Source organism: Zootoca vivipara, chromosome 17, assembly GCF_963506605.1.
Source record: "Zootoca vivipara chromosome 17, rZooViv1.1, whole genome shotgun sequence".
Lineage (NCBI taxonomy): Eukaryota > Metazoa > Chordata > Lepidosauria > Squamata > Lacertidae > Zootoca > Zootoca vivipara.
In genome coordinates this window covers 41571509-41597483 of record NC_083292.1, presented here as the reverse complement: position 1 = coordinate 41597483, position 25975 = coordinate 41571509, and the positions used below count along the sequence as shown (strand labels likewise).

At 50.8% G+C, this 25975-nt stretch overlaps 1 protein-coding gene across 1 annotated transcript; it reads right to left on the bottom strand.

Annotated features, from left to right (window-relative positions):
• Nucleotides 1-769: 769 nt before the first annotated feature.
• Nucleotides 770-21067, bottom strand: IGSF8 (immunoglobulin superfamily member 8). Its single transcript, XM_035098791.2, has 7 exons — nucleotides 20866-21067; nucleotides 13488-13865; nucleotides 9929-10408; nucleotides 8176-8601; nucleotides 6434-6838; nucleotides 4853-5007; nucleotides 770-4057 (listed from the first exon to the last, which is right to left on the bottom strand). Exons 1-6 carry the CDS (start codon nucleotides 20918-20920, stop codon nucleotides 4892-4894), a joined length of 1860 nt encoding a protein of 619 aa, XP_034954682.1. The 5' UTR covers nucleotides 20921-21067; the 3' UTR covers nucleotides 770-4057; nucleotides 4853-4891.
• Between the last annotated feature and the right edge of the window lie 4908 nt (nucleotides 21068-25975).

The window sequence follows — 25975 nt, the reverse complement described above, 5'->3', positions numbered from 1 at the left end:
TGTGTGTGTGTGCTATACAGGCTGAAGGCTTGATTGTTTGTGGCTCTACAGCGCCTCCTGCAAGAGTGGCCAGAGAGGGGCACTGCAGCTCAATTTGGCCAAGGAGGCTGCAGCCCCTTTTGCTGGTCTCTAGGTGGCAGCATTGGCTGGGAAATAGCAGCAGTGATGCCCTAGATGAGAAAATAGAGCAGAGGGGCAGCGAAGTCTCCTGTCCCTCGAAACGGAGGAATCTCTTGGCCCCAAATCCATCTTACGGGGCATGCTGTAGCCTCAGCAATATTCCCACCCAGGAGGTGCCTTCCTTAAGCATTCAGTTTGCCTTTCCTCTCTTTCAACGCCTGCAGGGTGGGGGAAGTTCGGAGTTGCCCACCTGCATTTTCTACCTAATTATTTCCAAAGATGCCTGTTCTCACCCAACCAGGATTGTTCTGGCCCATGAATGCAAAAGTGTCTAAGCGGCGTGGACATCAAATGCCAAAACACTGAACGGCATCATATTTGGGTTTTATCCTGTTTTTAAAATGAAATTACATTTCTCCCCATTAAAAGTGTTTTCACAAATCTGTGGCTTCCGGCGTTGGACTGGATGACCCTCAGGGTCCCTTCCAACTCTCTGACTCCACAAAATGTCTTTTAAACGAATCGTCTTTGCCCTTGTTCTGTCTGGTTCTGCCAGGCTGTACCATCCGCGACCCCTTTCTCTTTCTGCACCGCCCCCACCCCTCAAAAGCACCCCCACCCCAAACATCTTCCCCCGAGACTGGTGAACCGGCAAGGAAGCCCAAGCAGCCGCTGCGGAGGCCTGTCAAAACCCACGTGAGCTCACTGCCCACCCCGTGGCCCTGCTGAGCTCGGCATGGGAACAGATCTAAAAATAAACCTGAGCGGACAGAAAATAAAACGGCGGTTTCTGGGTAGATTCTCCCGCTGGCTGAGTGGCACGCCAGGATCCTGTCGCTTCCTGAAAGACTGTCGAAAGCCAGATCGCCCAGGACAGCTGCTCTGGAACCAGGAGGGGCGAGGCTTCAGGCCTGCGGGATCTACTTTGTTTACTGGCTGTGCCTGCTGGATTGCATGGATTGCATTTTAATCCCCCCATTTTCAACTGACTGATTGCATTCATATCTTGCCTTTTGCGATGGATGGGTGGATGGCACCTATATCCCACCATGACTGATTGATTGCCTTTATCATAGAATCATGAAGTTGGAAGGACACCCCAAAGGTCATCCAGGCCAACCCCCTCCAATGCAGGAATCTCAGCTTTATATCCTGCCTGCTTTTTCCAAGGAGATCAAGGTGCCGTAGACCCTTTGCTGCTGCCAGTCTTACCGGTATCCACACCACCACCCTGTAAGGAAGCTCAGGCGCAGGGTGAGTGACTGGTCTCCCCCAAGCCCTAGTCAAGCGTTCTAACCACTACACCAGGTGCAGAAGAAACACACTTAAGCCTTAAAGAATTCAGAGCCGAGGGATTTATTCAGAGTACCAGAACTGGACGTAGCTCATGGCCCTTCTGCATTCCCAGCCACCCCAGATTCTCCTCCTCCTTCCCCCACAGTTCAGATGTATAAACTTAGCCTTTTGTTGCTTTGCTCTGGGAAAGCCACCAGGAGCTTGCAAGGAACCCAGAGGTCCTCTAGCAGATTGACCATCTGCTCTGAAACGTGGTTGTTTCGGGGGCATCGCGATTGCCTGCTGTTTCGACGTGGCAGCTCAGGGAAGATACCTAGCTTTATAAATTCATAGAAAATCCATACTTTAACTGACTCTCCTCATTCCATCACCATTTTAACCCTTCCAGAAAGGTGAATTTGGGATCCACCTCCCTCCATGAACCAAGAAGCAGAAAGTCATGTAGGCAGCAGGAACAGGGCATCCCGCCATAATCCCCCAAATATGAGAGCACCTAGATGGCACCCCACCCAGGGAGTGACCAGGGGGGCAACAATAGACATTTGCAGAGGCCGTTTAGCAAGTCAGGCGTTCTTAAAGCCCATCTCCAGACAAGTCCTGAGGGCAAGGAGATGGCAAGAGTTTTATTGTTCTTTCGGTGATGGTGTTGGGAAAGGTGTCTGATAAGCTGACCTAATGCTGAGCTTGTGTAACCCTTGTAGACCCCTCCCCATTTGTGACATGCCAGTGATGTAGTGATGATGTATCAGTGATGCCCCTCGAAGTGTATTCTGGGGGAAAGAGGGAAGGTTTAAAAGAGGAGGTCACCCCATTCTCGGGGTTCTTACTCCTGGGGGGACCTGTTGCGCATCAGTAAAGATCCTGGTCTACTGACCGCTGTTTTGCTCCAAATTACTTGGCTGGAACTTCCTTTTTTTACTGACCGCATGGACCCACGGGGGACTTGCACCCCGATAAGCTGGGCTGTTGAGTAGTCTCCCACCCCAGATTTTTTCCCATAACACTGCCATGATGTCATTGTGGGGCAGATAAAATGGGATACTTCTCACAGGAACAGGCAACTGTGAGGCTTAGTGGGGGAACCCCCAGGCAGACTCACCCCCTCCCCACAGACACAAGACAAGCACCTTTGGCTAAAATGGTTTTTCGCAAGCGAGATGAGTGCTGTCCGCCTGATCCAACCTTTTCCAGAGAACCACCCTGGGCAAAGGGGCGCTGTGCCAGGCTTTCAACTGCAGATTTGGGGAGACACATCCCATCAACCAGGAAGCGGGTAGGTAGGACCCAGAGGGCAGGGCTCTTCTTCTTCTGAAACATTTAAAAATTACAAAAATAGACAATGATGGCTGTCGTAAAATAATGCTCCATTCTGCCTCTTGTGTTTCTCTCTCTCTGCTCATCACTCTTGCGTTGGGGAGAAATCAGTCTCGCAGTTGCCTCTGGGATGAGAGTCACGTGGCTCAGTTGTTTCATGGAATTGTAGAGTTGGAAGGGATTCCCAGAGGGTCAGGACTTGCAGCACAAGGATCCCCAACAGGTGGCCCTCCAACTGCTGCCGAGAAACCTCCAGGGAAGGAGACCTCCACCTTCCGAGGGAGTTTCGGCAACCGCCAGATATTGCAGGCCAGAGTCTTAGTGGTCCCCTAAACTAATTCATTTGGCACAAGTAAGATCCTTTCTCCACCATCCTGAGATTCTCCATCCCATTATTTTTTAAAGAAAACAAAAACAGAGGAAGATGGCTGACGGCAGCCTCGCTGGCTCCCTGTTTTGTTTTGCAGGGTTGTGCATTCGGCGATTCTTTTTCCTGAGCTTCTTTGCAGATCAACAACACACACATGCACCCAACCTACACACAGAGCTTGGGTTCCTGCCTACGTGATGAGAGCACAATGTTGCTGGGGGGCGCTGGCAGTGACTGGCTGTTTTGGGAGATGTCCCAAGGATGATATTTGGACAGCCGCCATCCAAGAGGTTTCTGATGCTGCAGCCGATGGGACAAGAGGGTCTTCTTCAGAGGGCTTCCTTTTCTCCAATGAAGAAAGCAACAGGGACCTTTCTATCCGCTCTCTGGCCCCCAACCGGCTGCAAAGAGCCCCCTAAGGTAAGCATTGTACCGTCTTGTCATAAACATGCAGCTCATCAAAAAAAGGGAGGAAGGAAGGAAGGAAGGAAGGAAGGAAGGAAGGAAGGAAGGAAGGAAGGAAGGAAGGAAGGAAGGAAGGAAGGAAGGAAGGAAGAACAGTCACAGGCAGAGAGAAAACAAGAGAAGGCAGGGTCTGCGTTGGTGGCAGGAGACAGATGAGGCTTCTTCAGGAAAGACCCCCATCATATGGCAGGAGGGTCACCCCCTTTCTCCCTCTCCTCCCCCTAACTCAAGCACAGCACCAATCTTTGCTGGAGAAAACGGAGGGGCCAAGAAAGAACATTTGGGTCATGGGCAGGATGGGGAAATGTCCTTCCCAAGAGTCCTGGAATACTTCCTGCTCAGGAAGAGTTTGGGGCGACAGAGAGCAGCCCAGTCCAGAGTCAAGAGGAGGAGCAGAGGCTTCCTTCGCAGAGCCTGCAGAGAAACTGGATCACCAGCACGACAACGACAAGAAAAAGAGGGCAGCCGGAGGGTCGGAGACAGAGGAAGCTCCTGCAAAAGGGGAGAGAGGGGGAGTGGATGTGGGTCAACGGGCACAAACCCCTCCGACATCAAACCTCCTAATCAATATTTTACCCCCCGGAGGCTGTGGCGAATTAATTGCAGAAACCGGGGCAAATAGAGCTTGCTGCAAACGCGGGAGTCAATTTATGGCCTGTGTACAATGACTTGTTTGCCGTGACCCAGTTTTCAAAATTAAGGGGGTCCCGGGAAACTGTTCCCAGTGAAGGTGACTTGGGTGCAAAAGAGGGCAGGGAGCTCCTTCCCTCTTCCATCCGCAAGTGGCCTTAAAGGGCGTCTTGGGATAAATGAACCTGAAAGGAAAACTGTGAGGTGAAGCCACCGGATTACGAGGCATCGTGGAATATCAGTTTAGCTGGGAACAACCCAGTATGAGCCCCACAACGGAAGATAAACACTTCCTGCCTCTGATTCAGCAGAGTGTACCATTTTTATGAAATAATTAAACAGCAGCAGCATCCGTGGGTTGGGTTTAATTTGGGGGAAGTGACTTGCCTGTGAATACTGTCCCTTATCAGATTTGCCTGCTGCCTGGGGTAAATTAGGCGGGGCAGTTACAGGTAGTTGCAAGATAAACAAATGCATGCAGCAAAATACCTGGTGGCTATTCAGCAACCGAATTTGCCAAGGAAGGTGGGCAGGAACAGATCTGGGGGCCCCTTTTAAACGGGAGCCGAGGGTCTTCCCTGCCTGCTGAGCCGGACCCAAAGGAGGACAGGGAGACACGGAATGCAAACACACACACACACACACACAGCACCCCACCTGGCAAACGTGCATCACCTCCATCTTCTCGGTCGGCCTTCACCTCTTCCGGAGCCTCTTCATGAAGCAGCAGGTGACAGTGACGAGGACGGTGACTCCCATGAAAAGGGCACTGGAGACGCCCGCCAGGAGAGGGATGAACAAGGTGTCGATGGCTGGGGAGAGGAGAGGAAGAAACAGAGAAGGGCAAGAGGGCAATGGGCTATGTTCAAAAGTACCTTTCCCAAAAAACCCAGAGTCCTTTTCGTTGGGATAATTGAGAGGGAAATTCCCAGGTGTCAAAAACACTATTTATGTATGCTAATACGGCAGTCCGTGTTTTGTTAGACCAAAAATGGAAAACGAGCGAGGTCCCAACCAAAGAAGAATGGCAACGTAAACTGATGGAATACGCGCAGCTTGCAGATTCAATATATAGAATAAGAGAACAAGAATAATGTACGTTTAAAGAAGACTGGGAAATGTTTACTGATTATTTGGGAGAAAATTGTGTCCCCTTTCTGGGGACTGTTTTAGAACACACACACCCCAATGGATGTAAACTGTCCTTGGGCCTAGTGGTGAGAATCAGAGAATGGGTGAGCTGGAAGATGCCCCCAAGGGTCCTCTAGGCCAGCCCCCTGCAATGCAGGGATTTCAGCTAAACAATCCCTGACAGGTGGCCATGCAACCTCTGTTTTGGTTTCCGGCCACTGGCACTCTGAAACATCCCTGCCTCCATCTTGGCTTGTGGCGTGACAACAGAAAAATAGAGGTGGTTGGCTTTTGCTGCCCAACTCCCCAAGGGACTGGGTCCCCTAAGTCTGTGATTCGTCAGAGATGAATGGATGGAGGTTGGATGCAGTGAAAGCAAGACAAATCTTTATTTTTCTGTTGCAACAGAGACACCGAACCAAGAAGAAACATCTCTTTTAAGGGCTTGCATTTTGGCGTTGAGAAGAAGGACATCTCCTCTACAAACGGCCAACAATCACATCACACACAAGGTGGGGTTACTGTGGCTCAGGTAGGCCAAAGTGTGATATCCCTGAGGATCTGGCATAGTTTACACAATACATTAGCATTTGATAAGGCCATCAGACCTTTCTCAATGCAGAGCACCTGGGCAAACAATGGCAATTAATACCAAGGAGGTTCATAGATATAGGAGAGGAATTCCTTCAGGAAGTTGCCCTGATTGCTATCTGCCTCCCTGTTCTCAGGCAAGGGGGATTCAGGAAATATTGAGAGCCTTTAGGAGAGCCAAGGTGGCTTTTGGATTGCTCTCCTGTACTATTTTAGACATGTGGTTTATATGTGTGTTTACCTCATACAATTATCAACATTTATTCTATAGTTAATACCTTAGAATTACTATAACAGGCGACTGACAGCCCTCTCCTCCTCCATATATTTGTCCAACCGGATTTTAAAGGCATCTAGGTTGGTCATCACTGCCTCTTGTGGCAGGGAGTTCCGCAGTTTAACTCTGCAAAGAAGGCCTTTCTTTTCATCTGTGAAAAAGGACATCATCTGCCCCAAATCTCCCAACAGGAGGATTCTGCCCGACTCCCCCCCCCCAAAAAAGAAGGGGTTACTCACCCAACGTGTACGGATAGACAGTGACCATGTTGGACTTGGCAGATCCAGCCTTGTACCAGCTGAGGTCTGGGTAGCGCACCCAGGCGGTGACGGCGCAGTGGTACTTGCCCTCGTCCGACGGCTGCACGCTGTGGAGGCGCAGGCGGTGGCTGGTGGGGCCGGCCTTGTCCACGCTGATGGCGCCCCCTGAGGGCCGGCTGGCCAGGTCGGCCACCCCCTCGCGGCTGACGGAGGCCAGCAGGATGCCGTGAGATGTGGGGCCCTCGTCAGGCAGCTCCACCCACCAGCTGAGGGCCAGGGCGATCTCCTGCGTGGCTTCCACTGAGACGTTGCAGCGCACCTCGGCCGTTTCCCCGCGGTAGATAGTGGCGGACGGCAGCCACGCCGTGGCCTCAAGCACCACCGCTGCAGGGGAGGCAGAGAAGAGGACGGACTCAGCATCGCCAAACCCCAGCAACGTATCTCAGCGACACTCCTCTGCCTGGCAGCTTCGATTGTTATTTTTCTTAGCGTAAGGAGAGGCAACCCATTGAGGCCAGCACCCTCTCCCGACAATGGCCAAGAGAACCTAGGAACTGAGGTAGACTGCCTCTGGCACTGGAGGTTCCATAGGGACCTAGGAAGAGCCTGGCTGCTGGCTCAGGCAAAAGGGGGCCATCTAGGCCAGGGGCCACTCCTCCCACTGGCCAACCAGAAACCCCATTTGCGAAACCTGCAAGCAGGATCCGAGCGCAAGAGCATCTCTTCCCTCCTGTGGCTTCCAGCAACTGGCATTCAGAATCACGGCTGCCTCTTCCCTATGGAGGCAAAGCGGAGCCATTGCGGCTGGTAGCCACTGAGAGTCCTCTCCTCTGTGAACTTGCCCAATCCTTATTTCTTTGCATAAATAAATATTTTTACAGCGCCATATTATAAAAATGTATTACAGAGGTTTACAATATGAAAAACCCAAACCGGACAGTAAAGTCATGGGAAGTTTAAAACAAGTCAAAAGCAAAAAGACATTAGAGACAGGCACCCACGGGCCTTTGTGGAGGGATGTCTCCCGAACTGCCTGCCCGGCGGGAGAGAAAGGTTTCCAGCAGGCATTTAAAAATTGGCACAGAAGGCGCCCACCTGGTTCTGTTTGTCCTTTTGATTTTACATTAACTAAAAATATATATTCAAAAACTATTGTTCGATTCAACTGCACAGGGGATTTTTTTTTTTTACGGTTTATTTCCTCCTCCTTTTTCTCCTCAAACAACCTTGGCAGGTAGGTGAGGCTGAGAGCGACGACTGGACTAAGGTCACACACAGTGAGCTAGTTCAACTCTGCTCAGGTGCTTGGAAAGCCAATGTAAATTTTCACCGGCCTATTTTAACTTTTCCCCATGTTTTAAACTATTGCAATTTTTTCTTGATTACACCGTTTTGCCTTATTTAAGCCATTTCGAGGTATGTTTTTACAATCAAGAGGTGTGTGCATTTTATGAAATAAATATAAATGAATAAATATATGAGAAGAAGAAGAAGAAGAAGAAGAAGAAGAAGAAGAAGAAGAAGAAGAAGAAGAAGAAGAAGAAGAAGAAGAAGAAGAAGAAGAAGAAGAAGAAGAAGAAGAAGAAGAAGAAGAAGAATCTAAACAGGACATGAGAGTGGGATCAGCTTTAACGGTTCCAGGAGTGCAAAGTGTCCTTGTGCCAGCAAAGGAGGGGGGCAAATTTGGTGACCCAAAGCCAGCTCAGTGACCCCATACCCACCTTCGGATTTCATGTCCACCGTCAGGGCCTCGGACCGGACACTGGCCACTTCGCGCAGCTTGGCGCCGGGGGAGCGCACAAAGGCCCACACCACGCACCGGTAGGAGCCCACATCGCTGGGCTGTGCCGACTCAATCCGCAGCTGGTAGGAGCCCAGAGGAGATGCCAGTTTCTGCAGGGAGACATGCCGCCGGCCGACGTCACGGTTGGCATAGCTGTCGCCCAGGATGAGCGCCCCGTCTGGGTCCAAACGGGCCACCAGGCGCCCTTCTCCATCACTGCCCTGGCTCACTTCCCAGCCAAGGGAGTAGACGGTGTGGGGCAAAGGGGCGGCCTGGAGGCCAGAGGCATTGCAGAGGAGTTCCAGGGGTTCTCCAGAGCCAACACGGACTTTGGCGGGGCTGGCGGAGGCAGCCAACTGGCTGGCTGAAAGCGGAACAAGAGAAAGTCGGGGTGAGAAGGTCAGAGCAGCCCATGCGAAAAGGATCGAAGGGTCCTAGCAGATCACAATTTTGACAGGAGTCAACCATGTGATGCAGCAGCAAAAAAGGCTAATGCAATTAATTCTAGGCTGCATCAACGGAAGTCTAGTGTCCATATCAAGCGAAGTCATAGTCCCGCTCTCTTCTGCCTCGGCCAGACCCCACCTGGAATACCATGTCCAATTTTAGGCACCACAATTTAAGAAGGATGTTGACAAGCTGGAAGGTGGGCAGAGGAGGGCAACCAGGCCTTATGAGGAGTGGTTGAGGAAGCTGGATATCTTTAGTCTGGAGAAGAGGAGACTGAGAAAAGGTATCAGAGCCTTCTCCAAGTACAGTGGTACCTTGGTTCTCAAATTTAATCCGTTACAAAACCAAAGCGTTCCAAAACCAAGGTATGCTTTCCCACAGAAAGTAATGCAAAATGGATTAATTCGTTCCAGACTTTTAAAAACAACCCCCAAAAAAGCAATTTAACATGAATTTTGCTATCTTACGAGACCATTGATCCATAAAACGAAAGCAATATACAATGTACTGCAGTCACACAATCACTCAATCAATCAGTAGCTGAACTGGGTTCCAAACAATCACAAAAACAAACAAACAAAGAGCAGAAACAAAAACACAAAATAAAAAGCAAAAACAGACGGACCTCAGCGTAACACTCAAAACGGAAGTGTGGCGCTCAAATTGAAAGCGTAACACTCAAAATGGAGCATGTTTGGCTTCCGAAAAAGGTTCGCAAACTGGAACACTTACTTCCGGATTTGCAGTGTTTGGGTTCCAAGTTGTTTGAGTACCAAGGCATTTGAGAATCTGAAAGGCTGTCATATGGAAGAGGGAACAAGCTTGTCTTCTCCTGCTCCGCAGGGGACGACACAAACCAATGGATCCAAATTGCAAGAAAGGAGTTTCTGACAAGAGCCATTTGTCAGTGGAACAAAAGGTGAGGAACTCTCCTTTGTTGGAGGTTTTTTCAACAGAGGTGGGATGGCCACCTGTCAGGGATTCTTTAGCAGTGGGTTGGACTAGAGGACCCTTGGGGGTCCCTTCCAACTCGTACGACTCAACGAATGCAGGAATCGCAGCTAAGGAATCCCTGACAGGTGGTCACCGAACCTCTGCATCCAATCCACCAGCAAAGGAGAATCCGCCACCTTCCAAGTCAGTTGCATTGCCAAACGGATCCTAACCCTCACTCTCCCACCTCCAAGAGCCACAGTGGATCCCTCTGTTCTGTGGATCCCTCACCCCCGAGGAAGACTCACCTATGGTGCGGACGGTAACTTGAGCCAGCACCACACGCTTCTCCGCAATCTGCTGCCAGCTCCCGTCGGGATCCTGGATCCACTCCCCGGCGACGCAGTGGTAGATCCCCGCGTCTTCGGGCCTCAGCCAACCCAGGACCATCTCATACCGCCGGTCGCCTGTCTTGGCCAGCGACAGCTCTTGCGCTCGGTGGCGCTCAGCAAATCTCTCGCCAGCCTCCACGGCAAAGTCTCGGCGCACGGCAATCACCTCCTGCAGAGCCCGGAGGTCCCTGGAGGCGTCGGGGGCGGACAGGCCGAAGGAGACGGAGAGGTGGACGTGCTGTGGGGTCTGGCTGGTCACTGCACACGTCAGCTGGAGGTCTTGGCTTTCCCAAAGCGTCACCTGCAGCGGAGAGGCAGGAAAAGCCCCCCGGCTGCGGAAAGGGGGCTTTGGGGCGGAAGGAGCAGCCGGCAACACAGAGAGCTTGTCGGGGATGACTGTGGGGGAAGGAGGGAAAGCGGGTCAGTCGCATCAGGCAAGGGGAAATTACAGCTCTGCAAAAATGGGCGTCTTAGGCAAAACTGCACCCAAAACATGTACATCTGTTAAGGGGAAATCTGCACTAAGGTGCTGATGAATTTTCAAGGGGGTTTTAATTGTATTTTGAGGCACACCTTCTCCAAATCTAGGCATGCAATTGACAGCAGTCCCTCGTTTTTTGAGCATATCGGAAGCTGAACATTTCGGTTTTCGAACGCCAAAAACCCGGAAGTCATTGCTTCCATTTTCAAACACGCCTCAAAAGTCGAACGCTGTGTTTTTCCATTTTTCCAACTGAACTCGCAGCCAACCCCTTGCGCCTCAGTTTTAGAACGTTTCGGAAGGCAAACGGTGTTCTGGAACAGATTACGTTCAAGAACCGAGGTACCACTGTATAACACCCCTGCACTGCAAAACTGAGAAAAGGGCAGATTCCAAAAAGTGTGTTTCAGTTTGCATGTTGGTCCGAGAAGAGAGAATGAGGATGTTTCTCATGAAAAATCAGGTGGCTTTTCATTTGACTCTGAGCCCACCTGGCTTCTGTGGGTTGTGCTCGCTGCTAGTTGTACTGAAATTAATCAGCATGGTGAACACAGGTTCATTCATTTCAATGGGTCTACACTTGAGTAGAATTTATTGCATCTCTACCCCACCTTTTTCTCCAAGGAAATCAAGGGGGCCCACAGGGTTCTCCCCCTCCCCATTTTATCCCTACCACAACCCTGTGAGGTAGGTTAGGCTGAGAGAAGCCCTGAGGTCCCACCCAGCGCGCTTCAAGGCTGAGTGCAAATTTGAACTCTGGTCTTTCCGATATCATAGTCCAGCACTCTAACATTACACCACACTGCCTGTTTCATTTTATTTTCCACCCTTTACTCAAAAGGTCCCAGGGAGAGCTATGAAAATTTAAAGCAGTTTTAAAACCTACTTTAAAAAGCAACAACACAAAACAACTTACACTTCCATATTACAGACAAACAAAATACATTTTAAATTCAATTTCTACCCTGTCCTCCCTTCCCAAAGAAGCTTGGGGCTCTAAGTACACCATCAAAGCATCTTGAAGCCAGTTTCAATGCAGAAGCAGACTGGGAAAGATATCCATAAGGACATGAGAAGAGTCAGACCCAAGGGGGACTATCGAGGCCACAGTGGCCAACCAGATGCCCATTACGGGAAAGTCACAAGCAGGATCCGACCACAAGGGCAACAGTCTACTCTCTTGCGGTTTCCGGCATTGCTGCTTCCAGTCATTCTGGCTAGTAGCCCTTGATAGCCCTCTTCTCCTCTTATCCAAACCTCTTTTGTGCCATCTAGGCTCGTGGCCAGCACTGCCTCCAGTGGCAGGGAGTTCCACAGTTTAACTGCACTGACTCTTGATGCAGGGACAGAGAAGAGAGGTGGATAAAATTTACTTTAATAAAAATACTATTTTAAAAAATACCCCAAGGTCCGCAATGAACAGAGGCAGGAGCTTCCAGCCCCAGAAAGATTTCTTCCTGGCCGCTCGCTGGATTTAGCTAGCAGGAGGACGTGGGGGCTTCAGATGGGGAGCCAGATGGGCCCTCCTCCTCTCATGCCCCCCCATGGCCCGCCCCGCAGGGCTGCCGCGTTCGACAGACCTTGGCCTGTAGACAACTCCAGGCTCAGAAGCCATCTGCTTGTCCCAGCCGCTAAACGGATTAGCGGAGGGGACATAGGAAAGGCAGCCGCGACCTCGGGAAAAATCACCATTGCTAATGCAATAAACCTCCACGTCAGATGACCGCGGAAGGTGCCTGCAGCCCACAATCGGTCCCAGAGGCAGCAAGGTGTAGTGGTTAGAGTGTCGGACGAGGACCTGGGAGACCAAGGTCCAAATCGTCCCACTTGGCCGTGAAGCTCCTCAGGGCCAGTCACAGCCTCTCTCGGGCTTGTCTACCTCACAGGGTCGTTGCTGAGGGGATTCCACGAGGGCCAGGACCTGGAGAGAACAGAGTTCGAATCCACACATGGCTGCCACGAAGCTCACAGGATTTGACCTTCAATTAACATAGTATTACCTATCTGAATAGGCGCTTTCCAGTGCCTTAGGAAATCAGGCTGCTGGATCAGGCCATCTCGGCCAGGCCTCTATTCTCATGGTGGCAAAATACCCCACAGGACCTAGGAATCCAGATAGACTGCCTCTGGACCTGGAGGTTCCATTAGGTCATCGGAACAGCTTACTGGATCAGGCCAATGGCCCATGTAGTCCAGCATATCCACAGCGGCCAGCCAAGTACCCACAAAGGGAAGCCCAAAAGCAAGCCCAAAACCCGAGCACAACTCTCCCCGCTTACAATTCCCTGCATTTGCTGCCTCCAACCATGGAGGGAGAGCAGAGCCATGGGAGCGTCAGGGGAGTCTTGCCCATCAGTCTTTGTGAAGCCTCCAGCTCCAGTGGCAGTCTATCTACATTCCTAAGGAATTTGAGGAGGAAAACTCTGGTCCTAAACCTCTCCTGCCTTGCAGCCATACACATTCATGAGATAGGCTTCAGGTGCAAACCCCGAGAAAAAAATCCGAACCTGCTGCCTTCTTTGGAGAAGTAAAGGCTAAGCAGTAGGCCTTACACAAATCCCCAAGGCGGTTGGGTGGCCTTTTGTATGCCTCCTTCCGGCAACTCCTGCAGCCACGCTGGTGCCAAATGTCTCGCTCCGCTTTCCTTTGGACCAGCGAGGCCAAGAAGGAGGGCAGCCCAGGACCTCCAGACCCACCGCCAAGGCTTGCACCCCGGAGAGATCACTTCAGTGCTGGCAACACAGGAGGCAGCAGATAAGAGTCACCGGTCTCTGCAGCCACAGCAGGCGCTGTGATTCTCCAGCGATTTGACTTCACCCCTGGAGGCGCACTCCATTGTCTCTCGAGACAGACAAAAGGCGAATTCGACCCCTGGGAGAACAGAAGGCTGGGCTAGGATTGGCCCCCTTTGGCCGATCCAGAATTACTCTCCGTTGCCTTCAAAATCCCCCCTTTTTGGTTCTGCCCCCCAATACCCCTCCGCTGGCCCCGTACCTCTCAGCTCCACCTTGCTGCTGTACGTCCCGTGGTACTTGGAATCGGTGGTGGGGGTATAGCATTCGTAGACCCCCGCATCTTCTGAGCGCACCCCCTTGATCCGCAGCGCCACGGCGTCCCCCTGCAGCCGCTGGATGGAGACGTTGCCCGCTTGCACCCGGGGTGCGAAGATGGCATAAGGGAACTTGGGGTCTTTGGTGCTGACCACCCCGATGGAGATGTCGGGGGCCGAGGGGCGGTACAGGAACCACTCAAAGTGCTGCAGGGTGGGGCCCTCGTACTCGGAGACGTTGCAGGGGATGGAGATGGATGTTCCTTCCACACGGTACAAGGGCCCCGGAGGGAGGTGGACTTCCCGGGCGCCGGCGCTCAGGGCTGTGGGGAGGGAAGAGGAGAGGGCATTGTAGAACTGCGGGAAGGCGAGGTCCCCCAGGGGTCATCCAGTCCAACCCTCTGACATGCAAGAGTCACAGCTCACAAATCGCTGGCAGGGGTTCACCCAAGCGCTGCTTAAAAACCTCAAATGAATCATGGAATTGCAGAACTGGAAGGTGCCCCCAGGGCTCATCCAGTCCAGCCCTGCAGTTGTGGTTAGAACAGGCTCCTAATTCCTCACGCACTGGGGTGAGGAAACACACTTGGGTGACCTCTGGCTAATTTCACACACTCTCTCTTTTTTAATTACATTTTTCAAACGTTTTCTCAATGACCTTCAAATCAAAGAATTACAGTTCATGAGTTGAGTTTCCACCCTCGTCTCCACAGTGGTTTTGCTCAAACTTTTTCTACTGCATTATATCTTTATCCATTACAAAAAGTTCCTCTGTTAGCAATTATTCCGTCATTTTTCTTTCGCTGCTTCTATCTCGAACGCTGTGCACAATGTCATTTGACTGCAATGCCTTTTAAAACAGTTCACGTCCCTCTATACTGTGAAAAGTTCATCATTTGGATCTCTTCATTTCACTGTCAGCTTCGCCCTTTCTGCGTAGTCCAGGGGTTGGCAAACCTTTTGAGCAGGGGGCCGGTCCACTGTCCCTCAGACCTTTTGGGGGGCCAGAGTACCGGGATCTGCCAGTACTCGCATTCCTTCATGGTGAAGGTGCCGGCAATGGCGACGGTGATGGGGCCGGCCAGCCTCTCCCGTCCAGACCCCACCAAGCGGCAGTGGCGCCCTCTGGTGCAGCCAGGACCACCTGGCGGGCAGGAGGAGAGAGCGGCTGGGGTGCCCGGCGGGATCTGCCGCTGCGTGTCAGCGGCGGCTGGGCGAATGAGGGGCCATGTCAGCCCTTGCCACAGCACGGCGCGGAAACTGATTGGTCGGTCCCTGTGCCGTGGTGGGGTGGACTCTGGCACAGCTTTTCAGCCTCGGACTCTCAGCAGGTCCTCAAATGTCTGTGCGGGCCAGATTCGGGACCCTAGAGGGCCGCATCCGGCCTGCAGGCTGTAGTTTGCCGACCCCTGGCGTAGTCCCTTATTCAAAAGCCATTTCTCCTTGGTTAAGTTACAGTCTTCAAGCCTAGCCTACTTCGCAAGTTTGCCATGAGGACGAAGAGGGAGGGTCAAATCCTGAGCTCCTTGACAGGATGTAAATCAAGCCAAGCGAAGGCGAAAAAACAAGCAAGGAGAGACCTTTGGTCAGGTGTGAAAATCAAATTATGGGACTGGGTTTCAGGCAGAGTTCAGCTGTAATCTTCATTGTTTTAATGATTAAACGCAGAGTTGGAAAAAGCCGTTAATTCAGCAGCAGGGCAATGAGAGGTCATATCGGCTAATTCCACCAGAGTGGTAGAAACAGCTGTGAGCTGACATTGGGGTGGGAGGGATTTATTATTTTTTGAGTGAGGTGCATAGCTGCCAAGTTATCCCTTTTTTTAAGGGATTTTCCATTATACTGAATAGGCTTCCTCGCGAGAAAAGGGAAAACTTGGCAGCTATGGTGAGGTGGGGCTTTCTCACAAGAAATAACTCAGGGTAACAAAGTACCGCCCCATCTACAAAACAGATCCTTCTTGTTGTTTGTTTGCTGGTTGTTGATGAACTGTTGAGTTGGAAGGGACCCCCAGGGGCCATCTAGTCTGACCCCCTGCAATGCAGGACTCAACGGCTAAAGCATCTCTGGCAGATGCCACCCAACCTCTGCTTAAAAACCTCCAGGGAAGGCAAGTCCGCCACCTTCCGAGGGAGACAGTTCCACTCTCAAACAGATCTTGCCATCAGATAGTTCTGTCTAAAATGTTTAGTTGGAATCATTTTGTTTCTTTATACCCCACCTTCTTTCTCTGACAGGGCCTCAAGGCTGCGAACAGATAAAATAAGAACAGCTAAAAACATAGAAAGAATAAGAAAAAACATTCATTAAAAACAAGAAACATTAATAGAATTAGAGGTTAAAAGGTAAAGGACCCCTGGATGTTTAAGTCCATTCAAAGGCGACTTTGGGGTTGCGGTGCTCATCTCACTTTTCAGGCTGAGGGATCCGGCGTTTGTCCACAGACAGCTTTCCGGGTCATGTGGTCACCGTGACTAAACCGCTCCTGGTGCAACAGAACACCATGATGGAAACCAGAGCGCACAGAAATGCCGTTTACCTTCCCGCCGGAGCGGTACCTATTTATCTACTTGCACTGGCGTGCTTCCGAACTGCTAGGTTGGCAGGAGCAGGGACAGAGCAATGGAAGCTCACTCCTTCGCGGGGATTTGAACCGCCGACCTTCCAATCGGCAAGCCTAAGAGGCTCAGTGGTTTAGACCACAAAATTAAAGCTATCTATCTATGATCTCCCCTTCATGGATCACTGCCTTGTCATGGCAAAGGGGCTTGAATAACTCCAAGAAGCTATGAGCTATGCCATGCAGGGCTGCCCAAGACAGACAGGTCATGGGTGAAAGTTTAGACTAAATGTGATCCACCTGGAGAAGGAAGTGGCAAACCACTCCAGTATTTTGCCAAGAAAACTCCATGGACATAAAAAAGGAGAAGCTTTGAGAAGGAAGTGAGAGTTTCCAAGGCATGCTCTGGTTCATGGGGTCACGGAGAGTCGAACACGACTAAGGCGACTAAACAACACATCTATGATCTATTAAAACACATTAAATTCAGCTCTTTACCGTTTAGATCCTGCCCTTCCTACCAAAGGACCCTTTCAAAGGTGTGGAAACCAGGCTAAAAATCCCCATCTCCCTTGGTCATCTCGGTCGCCCTCCTTCTGCACACATCCCAGCTTGTCGATATCCTTCTTAAACTAGGGTGCCCAGAACTGGACCCAGGACCGTAGGTGGGGTCTGGCCAAGGCAGACCAGAGCAGTGCTCACACTTCCCTTGATCTCGCCTAGAATAGCATTGGCCTTTTCTGCTGCTTCATCACACCATTGGCTAGGACTAAATGACGCTTGGGGTCTCTCTTCCATCCCTACACTTCTGTGAATCTAAGTGGGGGGGGGGCATTGTTGTGGGTTAAGGCTGGGCATCGAAAAAGATGACCCCCCCCAAGATGCACTAGAAAGAGCATATTAAAATATGACACCCCGATCTCACTCAGTAAATGTGATGTGTTCCAGAGGACCTCAGTCTGCAGAATAATTTTCAAGGGCTGGAAAACAAAAGCCGTTCTCTGCAATTCAGCTCATCTGGGAATCAGGTCCAGTCTCCCCAAGCCAGGAGGGGAGAGAGAAAAATACCACACGGCCCTTAATTCCATAACAGACTCATTAAGCCAAATGAGTCCGCTGGGGAACCCAGAGGCGGGGAAGGGCTGCCCCAGAGGGGATGAGGCTCCCTCCCTCCCCCTGGCAACTGGGGCAAGCCGATTCTCTTCCCGGCAACAAACAAATCAGCCCTGTTGATTACAGAAATCTCCAGGCCGTGGATTGGGAGCAATGCGTCTCCTGGCGGTTCCTGCTCCTGGACGCACAAGGCGATGGTCACAGAACTCTGCACGCGGTTATGGAGAGATGGAAAGGTTGCCTGGTGCCCAAATGAAGGACCCAACGGAGACACCCAGCAGCAGCAGCAAAACGCCAAGGAGGACAACAAAGCTGCCTTCTTCTCCGGAGAGGCGTTGCAAAGGCAGGCGCCCACATCTGGGGCACCACGTGGGCAGCGGGCAAGATCTAGGTCAGCCCACCTCAGCCGGGCCCCCTCCCCTACATGACTCCAGACTGCACAGCAGCCGGGCCATGAAAGAAAGAGGCCGTCCTCGGGTTTATTAAAGGACAGCGTGGCAGAGTGGTCAGGGTATCAGACCAGGATCCGGGAGAGACGAGGGCAGGGATCCCTGCTCTCGCGGAGTATGACCTCAGGGGCCAGTGCCTGCCTTTCTCAGGCTCGCCCACCTCGCAGGGTTGTTGTGCAGATTAAATAAGGAGGTGCGGAGAGACCGATGGAAACCCCCTTGGGCTCTTTGGAGGGGGAAGGTGGGACAGAAATGCCATTCATAAAGAAGGCTGCAACAACCCAGGGGATTTCTGCTTGTGGAAATAAGGAAAGGAAACGTAAGCTGTTGCTAGGTTCTTTCTTCTTCAAATATATAAATCGGAAGCCTCTGCATCCAGCGGCACAAATTAGCCTCAGCTTTGCATCTGCTGCTTTCCATTTATGTAGATAGATGCAAATAGGGGGAGCTGGCTCATGGGGCAATGGGGCACTGCCCCCCAAGCTGCCTCGTTACTTGCATCTGATTCCAGAGCTGGCCCTGACTGGCAGCTTCCTCCTCCTGCCATTCCAAGCAGTCATGCGACCTTTTAGTGACAAATTTCTGCAAAAGGATAACCGGACTCCTCTCTCCCCCTCTCCTATTGATTCTTTCTTTCATCTCGTCCTGCTGCCTCTTCCCCTCCCCCTTAAATTGGAAGCACCTCAGGGCAGAGACCTCTCTTTTTGCTTGTTTCTCCACTGTGGATAAAATTCACTGTACATAAAGAATTTTTGCAAGAACCCCGGTCGGCGACAGGCAGAAAGTGGTCCCTGAGGAATTACTCCTGTGAAGAGCTGTGCACATGAATGGCTCAGGATAAATAACTAAATAAGAATCAACATAGCAGCTGAGTTGTTGCAAGCCATGAAATCTGGCTGCCCTGTCGCTCTTTCCTTCCCATAACATATCCTTTGGAACTCCCTGCCTGTTGATATCAGGCAGACATGCGCCTTCAACGTATCCTTTTTGGCACCCACTAAAAACCTTCTTGCTTAGTCAAGCCTGCCCAGAGAAATGAAGGTGCTCATTTTAATCTGCTTTAGAATTTTAATTTTTTTGCACTTTTTAAAGTATAGTTTTTTGGGAGGGGGGAATCATCAATTTTTGTGAACTACTTTGAGGTTGTTGCGGTTTCACAATGAAGAGATGCGTACATCCTATGCAATAAATAAATTATATAGGTATGCAATACTTTTTTCAGGGTTGGTGTGAATAAGGATTTTTAAGATGATGAGAAACAGCGTCAGGGTAGAGGCTAGAGACAGAGATATGGCTAGGGCAGGGGCTGCGGATTTCAAAGGCTCCCTCAAGCATTCCTCATGAGGCTTGGTTTCCAGACCCTCCTCTGCACACCTTCCAGCTTGTCTGTGGTGCCCAGAACTGGACACAGTATTCCAGGTGGGGCCTGACCAAGGCAGAATAGAATGGGACTATGGCTTCCCTTGAGCTGGACACTATATTTCTGTGGATGCAGCCTAGAATAGCATTAGCCTTTTTTTGCTGCTGCATTACACTGCTGGCTCAAGTCAAGCTTGTGGTCTGCCAAGACCCCCAGATCCTTTTAGTAGCCCCCATCAGGATAAGGGTCTCTAAATCTATTAAAGACCTGCACCCTTGTTCCAATGCCACTCTATTCCTAGAATCCCACAGGAGGCAACAATGCCTTTGAAACAGGATTAGGTGACAAATTCGCAGAGGAGAAGAGGGCTCTCAAGGGCCACTAGCCACAATGGCTATGCTCAGCCTCCACAGTCAGAGGCAGCGGTTTTTCTGGGTGGCAGCCACTGGAAAGGGCAGGAGGGAGGACGTTTTGGTGCTCCAATCCTACTTGCTGGCTTCCCACAGGACTGCAGGGGGTTGGTCTAGATGACTCTGGGGGTCCCTTCCAACTCTACGATTCTACGAACTGTTCAGCTACTGTGAGAAGAGGATGCTGAGCTAGAGGGGCCGTTGGCCTCATCCAGCAGGCTCTTCTTACACTTAGGTATATTTTCCAGCTTTTCCACATCTTTTTAAAATTGGGGCGTCCAGAACTGGTTGCAGGACTCCAGGTGGGTCTTGTATGCCACTCTGGAAGTGTTGCAAAAACAACAACCCAGGGATCTTGCGCGAAAAGCGATTAATAAATTACAATATAATTGTTATTAATACTAATATTTGCTGAGCAAGTTGCCAGAACCTGAGTCCCCCCCCCCTCCGCCGCATGCATTCCCCCAGCAGAATCCCCCCCTCCTCTTTCCATCTGTCTACCCCCTCTCCTCCAAATCCTCCCAGATGTCCCTCCAAAACTCCTAGATTAGGCTGGGGGTTTATCAGGCGGCTGGGGAGGGCGGATGTCAAGCAGGTCTGGGAGAGGCATTTGCAAAATACTGGCAGGCCAGCAATTCCCCAAACCCATGAAAAGGCTGATGGGAACCACATTCTGCATCCTGGTTTCCCCCCACCCAGAAAGCCCAGAAAGCCAGTACAGTATATGCTTCTAGCTCTCCCCAACCCCCTTTCCGGTTCCATTCAACAGAAACCAAAACCTTGCAGCCTGGCTGAGTCAGGCCTGGATGGCAAGATCTTTTTCTAGGAGCCTTGAAATGTGTCAAAGGAAAATAAGTGGCATTTCTGCTGTTGAAGACAATACGCTTTGTACTTGGAGGTTTTTTTTGGGGGGGGAGAGAGATAAAGAGACAGAAAATGAAATCAGATGCAACCTCGGATGCAGCCACGCCACTAGCGACGCCCCCCCCCCGGCTTCTTTACCATGATGCACGAGCAGAGAAATTGCACAAGATTCCTCCCCCGCCCCCCAACCATCGCCGCATAAAATGCAAAGGGAAGTCTCTGCGCTCCACCCCTCCCCCCGCAATGCCTTGCAAGATCAAAGTCTTCGAGGGCGGCGCGCATAGGGAAAGCAGGATTGCCAACCACCCTCTTTTTGCAAACAGAAGGGGGGGCAGTTGCAGGGGCTCCCACCCACCCAGTCCCTGCGCGCACCGTTTCTGGCTGAGGATGCAACAATGAAGGCTTTTGCTGCTTTGCAAGGGCGGGAAGGGGCGCGCGCAATCGAGCCACTCCCAGCCCCTCCCCACAGACCCCCCCACGATTCTCCTTCCAACCCACCAGGCTCAGCAAACGCTCCCCCCCCCCGAAAAGAAAGTGCAAGAGGCTCCACGCACACCCCGGACTCACCGGCCAGCAGGAGCAAAAGGAGCCTCGGCATCGGCTGCTTGCAAGCAGCATCCATCTCGGAGGGAGGGAGGGGGGCAGGCTGGCCGCCTGCAAATGATGATGATGATGATGATGATGATGATAAAGCCCCACCCGGGAGGACCGGGCTCCTGCAAGCGCTCCCCGCTTAGCCACGCCTCTCCCCCTCCCCACGCCGCCTCGTGCCAGCCAGATGTGGGGAGGAGGGAGGATGCTCAGCGAAGGTGGGGAGGAAGTGCGGGGGAATCAAGCGCGCATTTGCACTCTGTGCATGCTCAGGGAACTGCTCCGGAAAGGTTGCCTTGCTCGCAGGCTTCTGAACCTGCTTTTAAGGACTGCGGATTCATTGATCCAGATCAAAGCAGACGAAGATGGCGGTGAAGGGAGGGAGCAGGGGAATCAAGCGTGCTCAGGGGACGGTCCCGACAGGGTTGGCTTTGTAGATTTCAAAAGCACTTCTCACCTGCCGTAAGGGATTGGTAATAAATAGATCTATTATTGTCCACATCCCACCTTTTTTTTTTTAACGGCGACAGGGACTCAAGGCAGCTTACACAAATTAACGGTGCAGCTGAAATGCAGAAGCAATGAAAGAGCATCGCTAAAAGGTCATTAAACGCCATCAAAAACAAATCTGCCAAAATGCAGATAATAAAAACAGTGTGGCGTTATTTAAAAGCCCTTTACTGTGTTTTATAAAATAGTCAGCTCCCAGAGGCCTCTCGGAACAAAACAGTCTTCCAAACCCCTGTTGCTGGAAGCCACAGGAGGGGAGAAAAATGCTCTTGCGCTTGGATCCCGCTTGCAGGTTTCCCTTTGTGGCATCTGGTTGGCCACTATGAGAACAGGAGGCTGGACTAGATCCCCTTGGCCTGATCCAGCAGGCTTTTATGTTCTTGTGAAATTTGGGACCTACATTTGCGCTGTGAAGGTTTGGAAAAATGAAGAAAATTCTAATAAATAAATAAACAAGGAGAAAGGTCCTCTTTTCCACCCTTTGGCACCCCTGATTCCCACTGGTGTGAGTCATGAAAATGGGTGCAGTGTGTGTGTGGGGGGGTGCATTTAGCTGTGGATTTAGCCAGTGCTAAGCACCCCCCTCTGAAGCTGTGTACAACCAGCCCTGCCATGTGCAGTCTCAGAAACAGCCACTTGGTGTCGCCAGAAGCCAAACGGATGGATGTGTCTCCATCTTTCAGCAGGGCCAGGAAGACGCACTTATTATTTGTTCTCTGGTTTCTTAATTACCTTATCGCCACCCTGAGGTCCCATTTAAGAAAAACAGTTTCAAACAACTTTAAACCATTATTACTAGACAGCAACTCCCAGGAAGCTGCCTTACTCCCATTCAGGCCCTTGGGGTCCCTCTGGTTCAGCCTTGCCTGGCAGCAGATTCTGCTGTTTGGGCTGAGATTCCTGCATTGCAGCGGGTTGGACTAGATGGCCCTCAGGGTACCTCCCAACTCCACAATTCTATGAAGCTCTCTGGCGTTTGGGCCAGGAGTTGCCAGGGGTTGTGTCGGCAAACCTCTGTGTGCAAACCAAGTGCTCTGCCACTGAGCGATGGTCTTGCCACTAAAAACATACACAGCCTCTAGTCCTCATGGAGGCCAACATACAGATTTAGACAGAAGCAAAGAAGCTGAGTCAGACCCTCGGGCCCCATCTACCGGTAGCTCAGGATTTCAGTCCAGATAATGCTGGGTGGTTTCAGTTTTAAACCATAACATCTTTTTAAAAGATGTTTTCAATGGTTTTTAGGCTGTTATAACTGTTCTAGAATGCCTTTGTTTTGCTTTTAAATTGTAGGTGCATTTGCCTCCCTGGTCTCCTTTGGAGGAGGGGAGGAAGAGGGGTGGGATGTGAATTCAGCCAATACATGAATGAAATATTCATAGAAATTAGGTCTAAAATGCCGATTAATGTTCCAGTATTGGATGATGGGGGTGGAGACGCTCCTTCAGGTCTATTGGGCCTTTGAGGCCGTTTAGGACATTAAAGGTCAGCACCAACACTTTGAATTGTGCTTGGAAACATATTAGAGCTGCATTCTTTATGGCGCCTGCTAAAAGTATTCTCATTTTGACAAGCCTGTCCAGATGTCTTGGTATTTTAACTTTTTGTGTTCTGTATAATTTTTATTAAGTTTTTCTATTTTACATTTTAGAATATTCATTTAACTTCCCTTCTTCTCTTTCCATGGTTCAGTTTGCATACCATAAATCCCTACATATTTCACAAAACTAAACCATTCAGTATTCCATTATTACATCCATCAAAACGTATTTACACCGTTGAATTTATCTCAATGCTGCCAACGTTTTCAAGTGTACACAATTCCTCCTCATATATTCAATAAACATTTTACAAACTTCTTCAAATGTATGTTCTTCTTGTTCTCTTATTCTATAAGTTAAATCCGCAAGCTGCACATATTTTCCACGTCTACCGAAGCTACGAACATGAGTTTGACCAAACTGCGGGAGGCAGTGCAAGACAGGAGTGCCTGGCGTGCTATGGTCCATGGGGTCACGAAGAGTCGGACACGACTAAACGACTAAACAACAACAACAACCACATAGGATAGAATGTACCCTCAGCCTCATTGCATTTCCTTATCTGATTCAATATTTTAACTTTTTGAAAGTCTTAATTTATCACTGTTCTTCTAATTGGCAACCCCTCTTTTATCTTTACAATCCAGTGGTTTACAACTTTTGCAAAACAAATAAATCCACCTGCGAAGCTCGTGATAGTGGCCCAAGGTGAACACCGTTTTTGGCAGGTAGGGAAATGCAACTACGTTTACTCAGCTAAGATTTCCGCTCATATCTTTCCTGCTCTCCGTCGGAATTTAGCTGGCGGTTTCTGTCGCAATCTTGTTTGTGCTGCAGAGAAGAAACGCCCCCTGCTGGGCCCGGCCAGCCTGGAGGAGTCCAGAGCATGTTGAGGCCACCGTGCATGGAAGACGGCGTCCTTACAGAGACCCAGCTCATTCCTGGGTCCCACGCAGGCCAGCACTGGAATTTGAGACCCAGGCAGGGCATGTGAGAAGAGTGTGGAGCCACGTGGACTCCACATCCAAGGAAAAACCTCCCGGTTCTAGCCATGGCAGGGCGCTCCCATCCCAGCCCCAGACATTGAAGGAGAATGGGAGAGGCGGGGAAAGTGGGGCAGGAGAAAGAGGAATGAGGCGCTGCAAGAAAGGAGACTCTGGCTAAACATTAGGAAGAACTTTCGGAGGGTAACCTCTGTTCAACAGGGGAACCGACGACCTGGGAAAGTGGGCTCTCCTCCCGTGGAAGTTTATCAAATGTGATAAGGACAGCGATAAGGGCAAAAGAAAAGCCTGCTGGATCAGGCCAAGGGCCCGTCTAGCTTGAATAATTTGAATCAAAGAATCATACGAGTTGGAATGGATCCCTGAGGATTGCCCAACCCAGGGGTAGGCAACCTAAGGCGCAGGGGTTGGATCTGGCCCAATCGCCTTCTCAATCCAGCTCACGGACGGTCTGTGAATCAGCGTGTTTTTACATGAGTAGAATGTGTGCCTTTATTTAAAATGCATCTCTGGGTTATTTGTGGGGCATAGGAATTCGTTCATTTCTCCCCAAAAAGCCACATGGGCTGAGGGATGGTGGACCGGCCCACGGCTGAAAAAGGTTGCTGACCCCTGGTCCAACCCCTGCAATGCAGGAATATGCAGCTGTCCCAGATGGGGATCGAACCCGCAACCTTGGGGTTATCAGCTAGTCCAGCATCCTGTTCTCACAATGGCCAACCAGATGCCCCAGTCGGAAACCCACAAGCAGGATTCAAGCGCATGAGTGCTCACATCTCTGGTGGTTTCTAGCAAGTGGTGTTCAGAAGAATTGGTGCCATCCTGGCTGGTGCAACCCTCTTAAAGATCATTGCAGTAAACTTAGCAAACACTGAATCAGAAATACAGGTGTTAAGTGTTCCCTTATTTTTGCATAGCAGGAAGTAGGATGTTGTGGGTTGCCTCCCTCCTAAGCATCCATCTAGTGCATGTTGGTGGGGTTTGGGGTTTGTTCCTCCTCGGCTGTTCTTCTACCTCCCCTCCCCTCCCTTCTCTGCTAAGAGATGGTGACCCTTTGGCAGCAAAGCCACATTCCTGCTTCCTTCCCAGCTGTGGGGAGGCCTGTGGATTTGTCCTCAAGGCCAAAGCAAAGGCAGGGGAGACTCTCCTGCTTATTTGTATTTATTTAGTATTATTATGATCATTTCCAACTTCCTGATGCGGCTGTCATGCGAGGATGACCCCGGTCCCTTCTCCACTGCAGGTCCCCACCTGGGATAACATGAGGCTCTCCTCCCCATGGTGAGGTGGGGGCCATCGGGACAGGCCCCTCCAAGCCTCTGAATTGCCTGTTGCATCAGAGAGCGGTCCCAACATCTTTCCAACCCAGAGCTGTTTGGTGGGCTGCTGGGTCATCCCACAGAGCACATCTTCCTCAGCTCTGATTATCACGGCCCCTTCCAGAGATAGATTTGGCAAGCTCACCGCAGCTTACTGAATTTATTTGCACAGCTTGGGAAGGCTCTCTGATCGGCATTGTTCATCATTGATAAGAAGGGCACTGCTGCCGTTGGATCAGGCCAAGGGCCCGTCTAACCCAGCCTCCTGCTCTCACAGGGGCCAAATGTCCCTATGAACCCAGGAACTGAGATAGACTGCCTCTGGAGTGGGAGGTTCCACAAGGACACCAGAAAGAGCCTTGCTGCTGGCTCAAGCCAAAGAGAAGCCCTCAAGTCCAGCCTCCTGCTCTCACCGTGGCCTAAGAGCCCAGGGATCGGCATATTGGGGGAAATTTGCAGTAAAGTGCTGGTGAATGCTCGTGGGGACTTTAAAGCACGCAGAAGCGTGCAAATATGAAGAACCAAAGGTTGGCAAAAAGGAGAATCACCTAGCCTATGGTTGCCATATTTCAAAAAGTGAAAATCCGGCACAAAAGTTGTTAGGCTTTTTGGAGATTTTGAAGGGGTTTCCCTGGGCATTTTAACCGGTTTTCGGAAATTCCACCCGGACACTATTTCCGGATATGTCCTGGACATAGGGCAGCCCAAGCCG